At 40.2% G+C, this 20,614-nt stretch overlaps 1 protein-coding gene across 2 annotated transcripts in view; it reads left to right on the forward strand.

Moving 5' to 3' along the window:
- The window catches only part of MTM1 (myotubularin 1), a 71,846-nt gene that overhangs the window by 16,268 nt on the left and 34,964 nt on the right, over positions 1 to 20,614 (forward strand). For both annotated transcript variants that reach the window (XM_075941098.1, XM_075941096.1), the window contains exons 2-6: positions 3,781 to 3,852; positions 4,890 to 4,962; positions 6,921 to 7,015; positions 8,286 to 8,396; positions 10,002 to 10,103. In XM_075941098.1, coding sequence (XP_075797213.1) covers positions 3,790 to 3,852; positions 4,890 to 4,962; positions 6,921 to 7,015; positions 8,286 to 8,396; positions 10,002 to 10,103 — 444 coding nt within the window. In that variant the 5' untranslated portion in view covers positions 3,781 to 3,789. The remainder of the gene's footprint in view (positions 1 to 3,780; positions 3,853 to 4,889; positions 4,963 to 6,920; positions 7,016 to 8,285; positions 8,397 to 10,001; positions 10,104 to 20,614) is intronic.

Below are 20,614 nucleotides of genomic sequence, written 5' to 3' on the forward strand. Positions count from 1 at the left end.
GCCCAATGTCTAGCCTACCAATTTAGGCTTTTTTTATGGGTTTCTGTTGTGCTGTGTATTTGTGAGAGACTGGGGGGAGGGGATCAAAACTGGTTCACTTGCAAATTTCTTACTACCAAGTGACTGCTGTTGCTGCATAATAATTAGAAAGCTGAAACTACTTTAGGATTATGATGGAGTATGCCTCTGTAGCAATATCACTTTGGCAGTTTGCCAGAAACAACTCTTTTAATCCATTCCACAGAAGAAAAAAAAATCAATGTTTTAAAGGGAAATGTTTAATGTGAGGTTTAAAAACCTTTTCTGAAAAAAAGTTGTAGTGTGAAGAAAAAATTGGGTGGTACTTGGATTGGCAGGTACTATAAATGAGAACATGATCTTTTCAAGTATATCTTAATTTAGAATTCATTGCCTTAGTTCTTCATAAAGTCTCAAGCAAAAGTTACTTGACTATAGTTTACATATAAAGTAAGGGAAATGAAAAACTACATCTTAACTAATGTCTTCAAAGCTATTAATGTCAGATATTTGCTGTTTCTGGTGATTGGAAATGAAACTGAATTAGACATTTGACTACTGTTGTGTGACTGTATATGTACATGTTTCACTTTATTTTTTGGAATAGATGAAAGTCAGCAAAATATTTTGTTCATATCATTACTAAGATAACAAGGCTTATGAAGTATTGAAAACTAATTTTCTAAAAGTTGTTATGCCATATGTACTACTTTGTACAGCAAACATGCTTTTTTACTCCATCGCAAGGTGTTCTAGAAAACTTGAATTTGTTTCAGGTGGCTTGGGATGAAAAATGTGGGGTTTTGTATTGATGTGTGTCTGGTTTTATAACCAGAAGTCAATAAGTATCTAGAATATTTTTTCTATTCAGTAAACCTGTGTATAAAGAAGGCCTCTCATGAATTTGATGATTGGGTTTTAGCTATGCAATTCAACATGTATAGCTACAGCCCAAATCAGCTCAGTGTGCCTGTAATATAAGAGTAAATGTTCTCTAGTGGTCACACAATAACATTTATGGCTACGTCTACACTGGCAGCTTCTTGCGCAAGAACTGTTTTGCGGAAGAGTTCTTGGGCAAAAAGTCTTCCACAAGAGCGTGTCTACATTGGCATGTGCTTTTGCGCAAGAGCATCCATGGCAGTGTGGATGCTCTCTTGCGCAAGAAAGGTCTGATGGCCATTTTAACCATTCAGGCTTTTTGCGCGAAAAATTCATGTTGCCTGTCTACACTGCCCTCTTGTGGAAGAGCTCTTGCACAAGAGGGCTTATTCCTTGCGGGGAGAGGAATAACTCTTCTGGAAGAAGCCCTGTTTTACAACGCTGTACTGTAAATTTACTTGCACAAGAACATGTGTGCAGTGTAGACAGCAGGCAAATTTTTGCACAAGAACAGCTGTTCTTGTGCAAGAAGCTGCCAGTATAGACATAGCCTATGGGTTTTAGAATGCCTTCATTCTGTTGCATCTCCACCACTGATTTGCTGTGATCTTGGATAAGTCCCATTTTGTGCCTTTGTGCATTCATTTTTTTTATACTGCCTACTTAAATCTTATACTACCCTAATGAGGTAACTGACTTTTTGTATAGATTCTAATATAAGATGCTAAATAAATGCATATTATTGTTCTTCCTAAGAAGAAATAAAGACTCCGAGTTCTGAATTTCTGTATGATTTTAGTAAACTCTGTAAAACTGTCTCAGTGTTGTATTTAACTTCTCACCCTTTAAAAAGATAAACTTGTAATTGAATATGTTTTTAATGGGGACTTACAGTAAGTAAATGTTCATGTATCTTTGTGAACATCTGTGTGTGAAACGGGTTAATGGACAGTCTTATTTTAATGAAAATAAACTTGAATCAAGAATAAGTACAAAAATCGGCTAAGAACCAGTTTTAGTTAAAAGAAAATAATTTCAGCCATTTGACGGTTAAGTATTCAAATATACACCGATCACACTAATATTATGATATAGTTGCAAACCCGTGTTCAGTATTTTTTATGCTTTGTCTGAAAAGTTGCTAATTCCAAACTACCTTCTTTTCTCTCCTAATTGCCATTTCTGATTATGAAATCAATAAAAATGTGACTTTTGTGGTATTGTCTGCTGAATACTAGGAACAGTTGACTCTGAAGGTGGCACAAATAGATGTATATCACTGAAGTTTTAGAACAGTACACTCATTTTATCTTCCTTTGAAACATGGCAACGGCATTAGAACTCACTCAGCACTTGGTATGTTCCAAATTGGAAGTTATAAAACAAACAGAATAAGTTTCACGAGTCCAAAGATGAGGTGGTTGTTGAGCTCAACTGGCTAAAATGTTTAAATTGAATAAAAATCCAAAATAATTTCTTGGTCACAAACAAAATAACTGAAAGTGAAAGAGATCTAAGAAGGAAGTGATGCCTTAATATGACCATTTTAAACAAGCTATTTATCAGTATGAATCACAGAATCTTTTTTCTTCATCTTTTCATTTAGAATATTAATGTGTTTTAGATATTTGTCAATAAGCTTGCAAATAAGCTGAATATTAGGATTCCTATATTTGCCTGTGCTCTTATTCACGTGGAATACAGACGAGCCTGTAAAGTTCACAGATATCTTTGTTTTAACCTCATGCTCCTCCTGCGTTCAACTTCTTTTCCTGTACAGTCATAGCAATTTCAGACAAGTAGGATCACTTCTGCATGTTTCTCACTGCTGCACTGTCATTGGGTACATGCTGTTGTGCAGAAGCAGATGTAGATTAAAACAAGTGACAATAATCGTCTGGGGGATGAGGGGCGCAGGGAGCCATGGTGTGTTTATCCATGGACACAACATAATTGATTAAGGCTAAAATAAGAGCAGTCTCATGGCTTCTAGGTAATAAAAACCAAAATCTTTCAAAAGACTGCTTTCATTAGTTAATGAATGGTGTCATTGTAAAAGAAAAATGTTACTCAAAAATAGACTTGCACCTCTACCCATCAGAGGTTAAAGCAGATAGGTTCCCCTTTTGCAAAATCAGAAAAAAGTGAAGCTTGTTTTATTGATAAATGCTGAAATGGTACTCTTTTGTCTTTAATCAAAATCAGTTTTTAAAATTTGAATTAAAACGAAAAAAGCAGCATTTTCTTTTAAATGCATCAAGGCTACTCTGGTTAGGAAAAACACAGCAGACTCCCCCTCCTGGAGGTTCAGTGGTATTTAATTTAAGAAATTGGGATTATATTTTCTGACTATAAAAAAAATAGTGGGTAATTCCTTGAAGTTTTCCCCTTCTGAATAAATTTATAAGCATAAATTTTAAGGTCTGTGTGATAAATACTAGTTAATTTAATTTTGTTTCCTATATTTCTAAATGAAAGCTCATAATATAAACATTCAGGTAACAGATTACTAGGGTAAATATTTCTGCTGTGTGGCAGAACACAATAGCTAAGTATGCTAATTTATTTTCTCGATTAATCACATTTTAAATACCTAAAATATGTAATGTATCGTCCCCAATTACAAGTTTTGTTTGGGGCAAAAGGAAAGAATTATAAAATGAGTATATTTATTATATTTGAAGGCTTTAAAATGTTGTAATTAATTGAACAAGTAAAACACTAGGTTGCAAGGTATTAGAATAAATCTGTGCATCTGAAATTTGTAATAATTTATTGTATTTGCAAATATTCAAATCTTGTTCTCTCCTGTTCTTACATGTCACTTCTGTATAATGTATACAGTCTAACTGAAGTCTCCAATATCTGCTTTCTCATCAGATTCTCAGTATGGCCTCATCATCAACACCTAAATATAATTCAAACTCCTTGGAGAGCTCCTCAATTAAAAGGGTGAGTGGAGCTGCTTCTGTATTATTGTGGCTATGTATTGTTTTCCACTTTAAGTCAATTATCCCAGAGGTCATTAGCACAAAACTGAATATTTATTGAATAACTTTCATTATTCTTAACTGCGTAAATCATTTCTATTTCCAAATTTCAAATGCAACTTGGAACAACAATGAACCCTACAATTGAGGTACTAACCTGTGAAAACAGACACTTCTTATCCCAAATTTTCCTGTTTGAAAACAGTCTTTTTTGAATTTTCAAATTGCTATGCGCTTTTTCTAGTATTGCTGAATGTTGTAATTATCTAATATTCAGCTCTTTTTGTCTCTAGAAAAATTCTGTAGCACAATTAACAAATTGTATCTAGCCACATGCTATAGCAGGCCAAATCTGAAATTAAATATAGTTACCTAAAACATAAGTAGTCTTTGCTAAACTCCACTTTTTAGTTACAAATATTAGAAGGGGGAGTATTTTTAAGTAATTTATTTTACCTTGATTTATTCTGATGCTGCTGCTTCTGCATTGTTGGTGGACTGTTTATCCCTGCACTTAAGTATCATTATAGAAGTTTGCTTATTTGCTGTTTAAAAATTTCTCACTATTCTCTCAAAATCTTTATTATAAGATGTAAACTCCCAAATGTGCAAAGTTGTTTCTAATAGTGAAGTGAATATTTTCACTATATACCCCTCTAAGACTTTAGTTATATAAGCTATTTGAAAACTAATCAACACTTTTAGCTCTTTTCCCACAAAATTGGAAGCTACAAAATGTTTTGAGACACAGCTGTAGGCGTTTTATTCCAATTAAACAAAAAGATTATTTTTGAAAATTTCTTTTGCAAATATTAAGCACAGAGTTGAATTATTATTTCAGGGGTTCCTTTTTTGTTTTGCTTTGCTTTGCTATCTCACTTCCTGTACTGAAGTTCCTGTTCATTCATGTACTTAATTTTTTAAAACAGTTTATATCTACAATTTTTGAAGAAGTTGTACCAACTATGAGTTTGTCTTTATACTACCATTTCTCTTTAGACCCCAAAAGATGGAATTAAATGGGAACAACATGAGGAAATACCTTGTCTACCAGGAGAAACTAGAGTTACAGGTAAAAAATTATAATTGAACAGTCTAATATAGTGGATATCAAAGGATTAATAAGCCAGGATTAATAAGCTTTTATCTTGCTGCTATTGTGACTTTTTAGTGGGATAACTTTTACTGAACTCCCGTAAACAAAAAATAAGTTTTAAAACCATGAAGGTTGTTGAAGCGTGGCATCCACCCAATGCAAACCCTTAAAAGCAAGGAAATACAAAAGTAATGGATGCCTCTTAGCTGTAACTTACTGTCCATGCAGCAAGTTTGCAGTGCATGTGCATGGACTCCCCCAGCTCTCTTATGCCTCCAGTGGGTAAAGAAATGCTGCACACAGCACATCAGTCTCCCTCGCACAATCATATGCAACTACAACTTGAACAACATTAGCATGTCAGAGTTGACTTGTGTGTGCCAGCCAAGTGTTGGCGTGTTGTGTTATTGAAATATGATATTGTATTGAAGGTTTTCGCATTATAGTGTGCAGAAGACTGTGCATTGTTTCCTTATGTGTGGGAGACAGAAGGATGCTTCTTGTGAAGGTGTGGAGTCTACCACCCTCTGTGGAAATCTGCTGTGTGTGGGTGTTGGGGTCCAATTAAAAGGAGGCCTTTAGCTGGATGTTTTGATAAAGCCCTGGCCGGGTTGATTTAGTTGGGATTGGTCCTGCCTAGAGCAGGGGGGCTGGACTTGATGACCTTCTGAGATCTCTTCCAGCTCTATGGGTCTATGATTCTGTGTTTTCTTATCTAGTTGCTGGTATGTCTACACAGCAACTAGATACTTCTGGCTCCTGCTAGCTAACTTGGGGGCTTGGGCTGCGGATCTGCTTAATTACTGTATGTGGACTTCTAGGCTCAGAGTCCCTTCCAGTTCTCTGGATCCCTGGGCCCAGGCTTCAGGCCAAACCTGGAAGTCTTCGCAGCATTAAACAGCCCTGCAGATTGAACCCTGTGAGCCTGCGTTGACTGACACAGGCCAGCAGTGAGTTTTTCTTTGCTGTGTAGACATACTCTTTGTATCTAATGGTTTCTTTTAGAGAGAGATCACACTTAAGAAACCTTATCTGGTTTTAGATATTTTTGATGGGAATTTTCTAGATTTTTTTTAATCGGGCAAATGAAGGAGGGAATGGGAGAGCAAGAATGGGGTCTATGGAGAGAGTGGGAATTCTTGATGTGAGGATGGGTGGGGAAAGTGGGCCAGGGAATAAGTGGGGAATAAAATGGATGATACTGCACAATGAAAACTCTGTTTAATGAGTAGTAATATCTACTATAAAATTTCCTCACAAAGCTTATTGTAGCTCTTAAGAGCAGTTATTTGTATATGTGATAGTATTTCCTTTCACTGTAGATGTGCTCAGTGATTTGGTAGTAGTGGTATAATGCATTTAGGGTGCCTCCAGGGCTTTGCTACTTGCATTATCGGCTGTCTTATAAACTGTTCTTTCGTTCTGGTCAAAGTGAAATTGAGTGGTTCTCTCCAGGGTGAACTGTTAACGGTGAGCCCTCCACATATCTTACAAAGAAAACTGTATACACTGATGCAAAAGAACTATTTACAGAGCATCAAAAGATAAAGCAATATCAACATAAGAATGTTCACTGTGGAATCTTAAAAGAACACTCTATCTGTTACAAAAGAGAAACTTTAAATCCCAGTTGCTTCCTCTTGTTTGTGTAATTCTTTCACATAGCAGCGAGGAAGAGAGGGAAATACAGATAGTCAGAAATCAAACTAAGGGCAGATGTAGAATCTGAAACTTTCAACTTTTTTTTCCTAAATTGATTAGGCACTTCTTAAATTAACATGTAAAAGTGTTTCCCTTATGAAAATCCTTTTTTTAAATAAAATTTATATTATGAATACAACTTTTTATTACTAATTATTTGTGTTGTCCTTAACTTCTAAATTATTATTTTTTTTCATAATATTTTAAAGGTAAATTCTGTGTTTCATTTACAGACAAGGAGGTTATCTATGTATGCCCATTTAATGGTGCTGTTAAAGGAAGACTGTACCTCACGAACTACAGACTTTACTTAAGAAGTGTGGAAATAGTGAGTAGTATGTATAAACATTTTCACAATGCAAAACTGTATGATCGAAGACCAGGAATGAGATGTTGTTCTCTTCCTGTTTTGGTCCCTCGAAATTTGGCTTTGAAATCTGTGAACCTCTGCCTATAGAACAGCACCAGTGGTGGAACAGAAATATCTGTTGAAGTTACAGGTGTAAGACAGAATAAAATTAATCATGGACTGCTTTGTTGTGATCAGACTCAAGGTTTTAGAACCCTTGAACTGAGATCACTGGTCTCAAACAGCTTTTATTACTTGGATGCAAAAAGTTGGCAATACTTAGACACAAAAAGGAGCAATTTTCCTCTTTGGTGCTAAAGTTCACTACTGTGACAATAATTTTGCATTGCAAATACAAGAGTAATTTATTCCTGCAGCAGAATTCATGTGAAGAAAGATAGTTTAAATTGTCTCAAAAAAGATTTACATTGTTAGGAAAAGGAAGGTGGTAATCGGTTAAAACAGACAGTAGCAGAAATGTTATGTTTTTATAATCAATATGTTATTAATTTCGTTGCAGAAATATTTAATCTTAAAGTATATAGTTTTTCAGGCTTAATTGACTTAGCTTAGTTTGTGCTATTATGAACGAATGCAGGCAAGAGTGGGGTGTTGCCTTTGAAAGATGAAAACTGTTCGTTATTTTTCTCAGATATGTGCAGTCAGCATTTCAAATATTAACAGAAGATTACAAATCAGCTCAACTTGTTTTAAAGCTGTGTTTTCTCTTAATTATAGGAATATTGTTAACACTTTTGAGATTGTATCTAGTTTCTTCCCTCAGATTTAATGAGTTACCTGGTCTTGACCCTGTTTGTCAGACAGAACCCTGCCAATGTTTGTACCAGAATTGTAGCTCTTAATAATAACTAGCTATATTCTTCTCAATTCACTGATTTCTCTTCTATCTACAGTTAGAATTAATTCAGTGTCACTACAAGGTGGCATCTATGCTTTTACATTTTTTCCTGCTTCATCAGTATCTTGTTGAGTAATACACAAATTAACAGTTCTTGAAATCAGATAGGAAGGGATTGTGACTTTACAATTTTCAATTTGTATTGCAGGGGCAGAAGGGAATTTTCAGTTTTGCATTGTAAAGTTAAAGCAAGAAACAAACTCTTTTATAGAATATATGACACCTGCTATGTGTATTTTATGATACACACTATGTATCTTGTGCTATTGAAGAAGTTTTATATGAAGCTTAAAGGCAGTAACAGTGTATTTACTTATTCTTCCCTTTCAGGATCCAAATGTGATATTGGATGTTCCTCTGGGCGTAATTTCAAGGATTGAGAAAATGGGAGGAGCTTCAAGTAGAGGAGAAAATTCCTATGGGCTAGATATTACTTGTAAAGTAAGACTTGCAACAGTTTAGTAACTAGAGAGAATTCAAGGATGTCAATATTTTCATTGAATACATCTTTTGCAGAAAGAAACAAACAAAAAAAAAACCCAAGTATTTTGTTTATCCAACTATCTGGAATACATACGCTAAATTTACTTTTATCCAAAATGGTTTCCCTTCCCCCATCCTACACCTAATCTAAAGAAAGAGCTTTCCAGAATTATCTAGAGGAATAATTTATAAGGCGTAACTGCTGTTGTCAACAATAATGGGGAAGAATGGTGGTATTTTGTAATAGTAGACTGTAATACTCAGTTTTGCCCATCAGTGGGATTTTAATCACATTTATGAAACACAGGTATAATTCATGCACCTATAGTTCTTTATTTTATGGACCCTAAAGATCATTTTTATATTATCGTATAACTTCTTCAAAGATCCAGCCATTGCCTTGGAAGAGGGGTCAAATAGTTGTATTGGGTTTCATTGCCAGAAAAAGGACCTTAACCCAAATGCACAGACATACTTGTTAAACAATGCCTCCCTTTTCTAAAGTCTCACAAGATTTATGTCCGTGTATATTGCCATGAGAGGATTCTTTTTTGATAATTCAGGAGTCCTTTATATAACTCTTGAATGGAATATGTAAACCACAGACTGTTCTCAAGAATAACGTGCACATTTCTTCATTTTAAAGTGAGCCAAGAATAGGGTTGTAATAGTGTAGCCGGTTGTGGATGCTTATTGATTAATGCTACTGGCTACAGGCAAGCTTCCCCCTCTCTTCTCCTTTCTCCCTTCCCCTCTCCCCCCAGTTCTGCCCAGTAAATTTTTTAGTGGGCAGGCCGACAGTCTGGCTCAGTCCTGGCTTGAGCCAGGTCCAGGAGCTACCCCTTTCCTCCCCCACTCGCTCCGTTGCAGTTCTGCATGCAAAGTAATTTAGGAGCTGACTGTCAAGCAGCCTGGCTCAATCCTGGCTCATGCCAGGACCAGGAGCTACCCCCACTGTGGCTCTGCAATAACATGAATGTAGCTCCTAGGACTGAGCCAGCCTGCTTGCTGGCCAGTTCATGACTTATTTTGCATGCAGAGTTGCAGCGGGGGTAACTCCTGGGACCCAGCGCGAGCCTGGACTGAGTGCTTGCAGTGCCTCCCTTATCGATTGATCGTTGTTGACTACACGATTAATGAATTACGTGCTTCTTAACATCCGTCATCAGGAAGTGTCTGAGAACAGTGTAGTTTAGACAGATTGTAGATTGAATTATTTTATGTTTACGACATGGATACTTTGACAACAAACATTCAGTAGCCCTTGAGACTTGCTAGTGAATCAAATATTACTGCTTCTGACTGTTTAAAGCCAAAGAAGGGGAAGAACACTAATATTGCACAGTAAGGTAAAACTCTGTTTCCACCATGCAAATGAAGTTGTAATATTCTTTGTCTAAAAATAAAGTAGGAGAGGGCTTAAAATGAATATTCATATTTCTTTTTGTTATGTTGAGTACATTCTACATCATGTTTGTCATATAATTCAGTAATTATAAACAAAATAAAGAGATTGTATTACTGTAATTTGGTTGTTTTTAAAGGTACTTATCTTCATTTTAGGATATGAGAAATTTACGGTTTGCACTGAAACAGGAAGGTCACAGCAGAAGAGATATTTTTGACGTCCTTACAAAACATGCTTTTCCCCAGTCACATAATTTGGTAAGTTAGCTCTGTTGTACTGTTTCATCCACTTTTCAAATGGAGAATTATTTCCTTGCCATTCTCAATTACTGTACCTGGTGAAACTCACCATAGAATCATAAGACTAGAAAAGACCTTCATAGGTCACCTAATCCATTCCACAGCATGGCTAATTAAAAAAAACTTCCATCCCTTGTCTAATCTTGAAATTAATTTATACTAACATCTTATCTTTTCTCTTTAAAAACATCCAAGTATATCTACTATCATTAAATACTTGTATCTTTTAAATCCCCTATGACCTATACAGCTGTTATCATTACTCATCAGAAAACACAGAAGTTTCATTTTTCCTGGTCACATTAATACTACTTAAGCTGTCTAATTTCTCCCCCCCTTCTCCCAAACATTGAATTCTTGGGCAGTCTCCAAAGCAATTGACATTGAGGACAAGACATAGTGGTAATAATCTAGCCCATATTTTATTGGCAATTAATAGCAAATAATATCAGTTAATAGTGTTCTGGATTTGCACAGATTTATTGTAGATAAAGTATTATGGAAGAAGTTCACTGAATATGTTTGCCTTAGTTCTTTGGTATAATTGAAAATATGGTTTCTTAGCATAAAAGTGAAATTTGTGGGCAAGTACTCCATAACGTGGCCGCCTTGTAAACATTTTGGAATAAAATATTTGAATGAATGAAAATTTGTATAATGGAAAAAACTGAAAGAAGCCCTGTGAGGGACAAAGATTATATAACTTCTACTTGGAAATAGGGATGTCACCGGTTGAGTGGTAAGCATCACCCTTATCGGATGATGGTTACTGGTTAACCAGTGGCCTGGCTGGGCTGGCACACCCCCCATCCCTCCCAAAGTGGGTCCAGCGGCGACTCCCACGGGCTGGGTGTGCTCCAGCTCAGCTGGGCCCATTGTGCCGCAAGTGCTTCAGCTTAATCAGGCTGGAGCAGCTCCCTGCCTATGTGTTAAGCCCAGCCTGAGCCGAGCAGCCCTCTGCCCATGGCAGGCCTGGCCCAAGCAGTCACCTGCCTGTGCTGGGGGGTGCTCTGGCTGTGCCCAGGGGGTACCAAGTAATCAGTTAACTGGTTAAACTTAATGATTAAATGGGATTTTACATCCCTACTTGGAAAATGTTTAAAATAATTAGCACTGCAGGTTTAAGCTTATGAAAGTTGCTTTCATACTGCAAAAGCAAACTTAAGGCTATTCTCTTAAAATTCACCTCTCCTGTTCTGTCTCCTCGCTGATTAACAGTCTTTACTTCTCATAAAGTGTAAAGTACAACCAGCCTTTGAGTCTTTCAAGTTACAGGTAAATTACTGTATTATTTTAGAAGATTTTTTTTTTTGAGACAGTAGTTCTAAAGATCTATTTGGTAAAGCCTTATTACCATGGCATGTGTACTGAAGCAATTGCTTAGTTACCATTCTGCTTAGGACATGTCTACACTACAGTAATATCCATGGTAAAAGATACAACAAGGTTTGTCCACAACCACCATTAAACATGATTATTTTTGTGGTGTAGATGGTGCCATAAATTGTGTAGAGGGTCATAAATCAGAGTTGACACTTAATAGTCTGATGTGATTAATTCTTCCCCAGACACTTTTCCCACAGTGCTTAATTACTCAGGGTACATCTACACAACAGGGCAAAAGTCGAATTAAGATACCCAACTTCAGCTATGTCAATTGTGTAGTTGAAGTTGAAATAGTTTAATTTGGCTTTTGGCACGTTCTACACAGCAGGAAGTCGAAGGAAGAATACTCTTTCTTCGACTTCCCTTATTCCTTATGAAAAGAGGGTTACAGGAATTGGAGAAAAGTCCTCCAGCTCGACATTATTTCGAAATAATGGCTTGCTGTGTAGATGCGTTCCCAAATAATGCTGCTGTGTAGACATACCCTCAGAGGGTAAGAAGTAGGGATTAATGTTGTAAATTATATTATAGCTATAGATAATTTTCCAGTTTCAAAAACAAATGTTCAGAATATTCTAGCTGTTAGTTGCTGTCACATGGGTCTCCATATACAGTACTTACATCTTATCTTCATGTACAAATATTTCCAATCTCCCAGTCTTTATAGGAGCCCTTGTCCTTCAAGCTTTTTTTTTTTTTTTTTTTTTTTTTGCATCCACAGTGTTTCAGAAGAGAATCATCAGTGGCTAATTTAGAGTTGAATGTTGAATGTTGAATCTTTGTATGGTGTTTTTTAAAGCCTGCTGGAAGATGTTAAGGCCATTTCAGTCTCCTGACCCATTTGTTTCCCAACATGTCTGTCTTGTCAGATGGTTAATTAAAAATTTACCCATTTAATTGTCAAATCCAAACAAATATCATCTGCTTTAATACTTGTAAGGGGAAAAAAAACAAATTTAAGAGAACTGTATTAAAAAGTTAGTGAATCAAATGTGAATCATAATGTGAACAGTAATTGTTTGCTACCTGTTTTCTTGGAACACTGAAGAGTTTTAAAATGTGAGTGTATGTTTATTTTAAACAGTGAAGTGAGAAGTTTTATATCTGGGATTCTGTGCTTGTAAGTTGTTGTTGGTGAAACAACTTCAATAACCTGCACTACTGAGCAGGAAATGCAGCTTCCTTTTTTTCTTTGGTTTAATTTAGATGATATGCTCAACTATAACGAGTGACTCAATTTTTATTTTGAAAATGAAAATTATTATATGTACAGTAAAACTCCAATTGTCCGGCATCCAGTGGTCCGGCACTCCCGATAGTCCGGCATCAACTGGAACCCGGAAGTGCTCCAGCCAGCCGGACAATTGCAGCTGCTCTGCGTGGCTTCCCCAAGTCCACTGCTGCCACTGCTGAAACTGATCAGCTGCGGACTTGGGGAAGCGGCACAGAGCTGAGCAGCTGGGGTGCTGCTGGGTTGGTCCTGCAGTTCCGCCCCTCACCGTCACCCACTTTTCCCCACACTACGCCATTCCCTGCCCGACCCCTCCTAGCCCCACACCCGTCACAGCCCCCCTGCCAGAGTACCTCCTGATACTCCGGCACATCCGATAATCCGGCACCTCCTGGGTCCCAAAGGTGCTGGATTATCGGCAGTCTGCTGTATTAGAAATTTTTAGAACTAAATATTTAGCATATTAGTATGTTGGTCATTTGTGACTTTAGGGGACCTTGGTGTTCACACAATTATGTTTTACAGCTCAATTTTGTTTTAATGCCTCAATGCTCAGTCATAAGTATTGTTGCCCATTGCAGATGTTTTTGAGTTGTTTAAGCAAGTACCTTAGATTTTAAGTCTGCTGCCATATTTTTGAAGTACAGGTTGAACCTCTGTAAACTGGGACTCTCTGGTCCAGGAACATGTTCCAAGACCAGAAGAGTTCCGGTGGAGGGCTGATGTCTAAGAGACCAGCTGGCTGCCAGCAGTGAGCTGCCACTGGGGCTGGGAGCCTGGGTCCCCGCAGCTGGGCTCCCTGGTGTAATGTTGCTAGGTGTGCCCCAGTGGGGTTGCCTGGTAGAGCTGGGAGCCTGGTGCGTCCCAGTAGGGTTTCCTGGTGGAGCATCCAAGGTGGGGTTGGGACCAGTGCAGGGGGGAGCCAGCTGGTGGCCCGTCCAGGGCTGGGGTGGGGCGGTAGCAGGGGGCCAGATGTGACCTCCCTTAGTCCGGCAAAATCCCTCATCTGGGACCGGTCAGGTCTGAAGGGTGCCAGACCGAGGAGGTCCAGTCTGTACTGTAATAATATTAGCAAACTAGGTGTTTTCACTTCTGTTATGCATTAAGGTTTTATAGGTAGCAGTTAAAATAAGCTGTTGAGTATATTTGGCTCCACTAAGCATCATGTCTTCATAGATACACTTTGAGAGCTATTGCTGAATCGCTTTTATAGCCAACTTCTCAGAAAAACCTGGCTCAGCCCACATGCCTCCCCACCGGGCCCCTCAGCCACAGAGCATCCAGCCACTTCGGAGCAGCCCCTGTGGCTCTCGGTGCTGGGGGTGAGGCTTTGCGGGAAGCAGCCAATAGGAGCTGAGAGATTTTGTTAGGGACAGAGGGCAGCACCCAAAGCCTCCCTCTCCCCTCAGCATCTGGAGCAGAGAGCCAGCCATTTTGAGCAGCCCGGGGCTGCGACAGGCAGGATCCTGCAGTGCTGCTGGGTGAGAGCCACCTAGGTAAGCACCTCCCCGCCCCTGCCTCCCCCCAACTTCCTGCCCCAGGTCACCATCCAAACCCTTTGCCATCCCCCTGCCCTCCTTCTCCTAGTCGCAACTTCCTCCTGGACCCTGAACCCCCTCTTATGCCCCTCCTCCAGGCCAGGATCCTCTCCTGCACCCATACCTCCTCCCAGGCCCTGCCCTCCAAAGCCACTGCCACAGATCATAACCCCCTACGTCACCCAAATGTGCCCTCAGACCCTCTCCTGAACCCCAGTCCCCTACCCCAAGTTCCCTTCTACACCCAACCTCTGTCCCAGACGCCATGTCCCTCCATAGAAATGTGTGACCCTTAATCACTTACAACATCTTGGAGTGGCTCCCCCTCAAAAATTATTGCCCACCGCTGATTTTGGAGCATTTAGCCAGCCTGTAAGAACTGGGAACCTTCCCCACTCACGTCCACCTACCCGCTGTTCACCTCGGAACATGAGTCCTGACTTGTGTCCATTGTAGCTACATTATCACGTTTCAAAAAACACACCAGATTATCCAGCTCTGAGGATATTTTTGTACTCCTTGACAGCCTTCCCTCTAAGCTGCAAGGCAGCACAGCTTCACAGGTGATTAATCAGCCCCTCAGTCATCAGCTCCACCCTTGGAGCCTTGAGCCTCTGATTGGGCGGAGCTGATTCATCGCCTGTGAGGCTGTGCTGCCTTGCAGCTTAGAGGGAACACTGCTCCTTGATACTGGGAACAGATCCGGTTAGGGAAGCATTGCCAAGGTCTCCTTATTTTCAGCATATGGAAGCAGATTTAGGTTTCAATCTAGCAAAACACTGAACTTCCATGTGTGAGAGCAGTCATTTTGACCTCAGTGCAACATTTTATGTGAGAAAAGTCAAGCACAAGTTTTTGCAAGACCGGGGCACAAAAGACTGCTACAGTTAAATCTGTATGCATGCTGCTCTACATTCGGGAGTGTGCATGATGGACACATTATTAACTGAACAAGATTCAGAAATACTAAACTGGGCTTTTATTACAAAATGTGAAGCAGTAAATATGGAAGTAAACTTTGTATGAGAAGCAGCAAGGTGGGAAAAACAGAAGCTGGTGCTGGGGGGAGCCATATTAAAAGCCAGTTCCCCCCAGCACCGGCACTGCCTGCGTCCCCCCCTCCTCCTGCTACCTCTATCAGAGGCAGTAGGGTGAGGATAGTGGAGGCTTCTGTGAAGCAGCTTCTGCCCTCCTAGGGGTCCTCCCACCCCCCGCGGGCAGGGGCTGCCATCAAGCAGCCTCTGTTTGTGGTGGTCGGGGCTGGCCATGAATAGGGGCTGCTGCAAACACAGGCTGCCGGACCCGGTGCAAGCTGGGACCAAACAGTCCTGACTCATGCCCGTCTGGGACCGCTGTGCCTCTGCATTTTAAATGTAGTGAAAGTCTCCGAGAGCCATCCATGCTGCAGATCTGTAGAGAGGCCCCCTTATCGACTAATCGTGTAGTCGATACAAATTGTTTCAACCACACAATTAGCCAAACATCCTCATTAGGGGTAAATTATTTTTGTAGGTTGCTCTGTACACTTATTATTTGTATATCTTGTGTTAAAGCTGCATTTTGCCGCTAATACCACGTTTTCCTTTTTGAGGGTAGGAGAGTGAGCTAAACTATAAACACAGTAGTTAAAGGCTGCATGTACAGTTCACTCCTTGGATTTAGAGGAATTGCATTTTCATACCGTAATCAGGTATGTTGTTTGGTGACAGTTAAATAGTGACTCTCTTTTTTATTTGAGTGACGGATGAAAAATATCAGCTTGATCACTCAAGCAAAATATAAAGGTTACCATTAAATGTCTGTATTATGCTAAATGATATCTATTTGGCCAACTAAAACAAATCTTTTTAAACCTCAACTTGATCTATTATGTACAGGAAACCTCCAGGAATCTGTGGGAATCTCTATTAGGAAAACTCACCATATGCAACAGCATTTCATCTTCAGTTTATAAAAGGCATCTAGTTAGCAACTCTTGGCATGCATACAAAATTTATAAAATTCTAAATTTACTCCATGTCAGACTATTAGAATTATATCTCCTATAATGGAAAGCACACTGGCCTATAATTAATACATTATTAAAATGTTTTTATATATGATAACAGATTTTAATATCCATTTCACTTTTCATTGTTGGGGCTATTTTTTTCATTTTTTGTGTGCTGAAAATAAGAAGTTAGTTTCACTGTTAGGGCCTTGGCACAAAAATGCTTATTTGTTTAAAAATTTCCAGGGAGTTTTAAAAAATTTGAGAAAACACTCTGTGACCATGTGTCATGGCTCCTTCCCCACTCTGGCATGATAAATGCAGAAGTGGGGGCCAGCAAGTGTACCCCAAAGCCTTATCTAGCAGGTTTTGGTATAAAACTTCCCCCCCAAATCTTAAAAACCTAGATTTTGGGAATAAAACTTCCGCTGCCACCACCCAAATATTGATAAAGAAATCAGGGGAAAGATCATTTGGGAAATCTCACCCCTATTATAAAAATCAGGACACACAAGTAACCAATGCCAGGTTAATAAAAAGAAAAGAGAAAACTTTATTATTACAATAATATTCCTGTTGCAAGCATAATGACTAGATGGGAAGGTGGTAAAATATACTCATGGAGAAACTCCATGGGCCTAGAACTTAGTTACAAAGAAAAGCCAAAACATCTTTTAAACAGTGCCAGACATCAGATCCCATACCCAACCCTTAAAACAATAAATCCTAACGAAACTACTTAAACTTTACCCTACTTACAGAAAATGAAGAATGGTGTCTTGGAGAGAGAGAGACATGCTTGTCCCTCTCTGTAGCTGCAGAGAACACCCAAGAGCCAAAAGGGAGAGAGGAAAAAACCCAAATTCCTTTGTCCCAGGTTGAAAGTCCCACTTACATTCCTACTGGTCACTCCACCTGGCTAGGTGTAGTTAACCCCTTAATCCCCAGGCTGCTGGCTAACCCTCATAATCATGACACCATGTGACCATGTTTTTATTTGCACAGGTGAATATGCACTTGTAGATGTGAACTGTATTGTCATTTGTCAAAAAAATTGTTCCAGAATTTCCTTTGTGACAGTCTTTTATGAATCGGTGCAAGGAAAAGCAAATTACTGTTCTATAAAGGCATAGTGTGTGCGCGTGTGTGTGTGTGAGAGAGATTGATTGATTTTTGCGAGTCCATTTGTTCAAGAACTCCTAAATGGTAAGTTCTAGGGCCAAGCAATTTGAAATGCAGCTTCATCTTTTCCTAACTTAAATCAGGGTCAGGGTTGGGTTGTGCCAGGACGAAGGACAGTTTTCCATAACCTGCAAAGGGAGAGGTTGCTGTTGGGAGGATGCAATATGAGAGTATCCATTGGAGCAGCAAGCCCAGAGGGGAGAGCTATCCTGCAGAGTGGCTACCTGGGGCAGCCGTACCACCAAGGGAGTGGCCAGCAGGGCCGGGCCCAGCTCCACCATCTCACCTGCAGACACAATGAATAAGGATTTAAGCAGGGGGGCTACTTTCTCCCCCTCCCAGCACTTGGCCATAGTACCCAGGGGAAGGGGAGAGGGGGGAGGAATGGGAGGAAGTGAGGAAAAAGGCCCCTGCTGGGCTGGGGGGAGAGAACAGGCCCCTACCTGAATCTTTCCTCACCCCCCAAACCTCACTCTCGCACCCCCCTTGCCCTGCAGTGATGGACCTGAGCAATGCCAGACTAAGTCTGCTAGTGTGGATTTGTGTGCATAATATACACATACACTAGAAGATTTATCCGGCATTGATTCAGTCCTTAACTCAATTATTTTTTGTTTTTCTTCATTTAAATAATTGCTTTGGGGTGGGGTGGGAGATGAGGGGTTCAGGATGCAGTCTGCCCCCGGGAGAGAGGACAGCCTTAGCCCTCCCTCACCATAGCAGCTTGGGGAGAAGTGAGACATGTTTCTCCATGGCTGCTGCAGCTCCAACAGGCACAGCTGGGGAGGGGGTGCATGTCCCCTGGGGGGGGGGGCAGGTATAGGATCATCTGCCCACTGTGCTCCCCAGCCAGAGTGAGAAATGCAGCAAACTGTGCAATTTCCCCTTGCTCTGTGACTGAGGAACAGACAGCAATGCTCCTGTATGAATCGGAGGGAGGAGGAGAGCTTCAGCCTCCCTCCCCCGCCGTTCCTAAGGTGCCTGAGCGGTGGAAGACTTGGGACTGGAGCAGTCTGGGAGGGGAGAGGGAAGGAGATGCGCCCCCAGCCAGCCCCTTTCACCTGCCTGCCAATTCTATCTCTTTTCTGTATGGTTTTGAGAGACGCAGTCCCATTCTGGGCACGTCCCATTTTCCTGGCACAACCAAACCCTTATCTTGGTTTAAGTTATGATAAGAGGAAGTGTGTTCCGAATTTGGTGATCCCAGGTCTTACCATTTAGGAGGAGATCTTGAACAAAAACAGGTGGGCAGACAGACAAACTCTTTATATATTAGACCAGGTGTGAGCAATAATTTTTGACAAAGGGCCACTTCAAGATTTTGGAAAGTGGTCAAGGGCCACACTCTTCCATGATATTAATGGAGATGTGGGTCTGGGATGGAGGTTGGGCTTCAGGAAGGAAGCTGGAGTCTGGGAGGGAGTTTGGGTGACGGAGGCGATTGTGACCTAGGGCAGGGGACTGGAGTGCAGAGGTTTGGGATGTGACCTAGGGGAGAAGGGGATTGTGATCTGGGGCAGGAGATTGGGGTATCAGATTTGTGAGAAGGTATGGATGCAAGAGTGGGACAGAGGGTTTGGGTATGTTGAGTGTGTGTCTGTGTGTGTGTGTGTGGGGGGGGGGGTTGCAGAAGGTTAGGGCAGGGAAGGGATGGGGTGCCAGAAGCAGGCTGTGGCCAGGAGACTTACCAGCCAGCAGCCAAACCAGCCTGCCTGCAGAGCTAAAGCTTGCAGAATTTAAAACGTTTCCTAGCCTGCCTGCTTGCCTGGCCGTTTGCTTCACTGAATAATTGAGCCGAGGATACGGGCTGTGGTTCTTCTTGGCTGTCTGTTATTCAAACAGGCAGCGGCCAGAAACCAGCCAATGTGATTGTGCTGGGGATGGGGTGCCTCCTGAAACATCCCCCGCTCCCCTCCAGTTTTAAAACAGAAATGGAGCCCAGGAGCCTGTCTGGGGCTCCCCGCTGCCTCTGTGGGCCAGATCCGGTGGCTTGGTGGGCCAGATTCGGCCCGTGGGCCGTATTTTGCCCAGGCCTGTACTAGATACTCTGGCTGGCTGGCTGGCTGGCTGGCTGTCTCTGTCTATAAACTAGAAAAAGATACAAATAATATTAAGTAAGATTATGTCCTTAATTCACTCTGTCATGCTGTCAGGCAGAAAAATTGTCCTATGTGTACATGCTGAAATAACATTTTCATGGATGTTTATGCACCCTCGGTCAAGTAGTGGACTTTAATGCTCAGGAAATTGTTGAATTATAGCAATGAAAAATTGCTTAGTGTATGTAAACTTATTAAAAGCTGGCTGATTAAAAGATTTCTTCATAGATAAGTCGTCTTGAGTTGTTATATTTGATGCTGTACAAGTTAGCTGGATTGGTTCGTTAACTTTATTGTGTTCAATAAGGAGGGACAATTTGTTTAATTTTATTTAGATTTTAAAAAAGTTCCTAAAATACTGAGGTCACTTGATCTATGAACCAAATAAGAGTGGGCTAAATTGTTTGATTTCTCAATTGCTGCCCCTGAAAGCAGCTGCTATCCATAATAGGGGGAAAAAGCTGATGTAGGAAATGCACATTACCAGACATTGCTATTTATACAGTAACATTTTTGTGTTTTGGGCGCACTTACCTTTTGGTAGATAAACTTTCAAAGTAACAATGAAAGGTAATGCACAATATAATCAGTAATCTCTGGAATAATATTTTGTTGCCATTTTTTAATATAGATTATTATTTTGCAAGTAAATGAATGAAGTGAACTCCAAATTCTGTTTTTTGATATAGAGTGCAGCTTGTTGCAAAATATATTTTTTAACTGCACGTCATAAGTGTTGGACTCTCTCTTTATGTATATAATTTGTTTGTCAGTCAACAGATAAAAATGAACATTGGACTAATCAGATTATGGTTCATTCTTTGGGCCTTGTCTATCCTTTCTGGTCCTTTTAAAAAAAAAAAAAAAAAAAAAAAAGGTGGGGGAGGGGAGCAAAAAACAACACTGATTCAGCTGCAGCAGTGGTACCAAAGTGGGGAGAGCTAATATAGATAAGACACCAACTGGTGTTAAAGTAACCCTGTTTTCTGGGCCTACCATGAGCAGAGTTCGTTATTGTGCTGTTGAAAACGTTGACAACCAAA

Source organism: Pelodiscus sinensis, chromosome 13 (genome assembly GCF_049634645.1).
Source record: "Pelodiscus sinensis isolate JC-2024 chromosome 13, ASM4963464v1, whole genome shotgun sequence".
Taxonomy (NCBI): Eukaryota; Metazoa; Chordata; order Testudines; family Trionychidae; genus Pelodiscus; species Pelodiscus sinensis.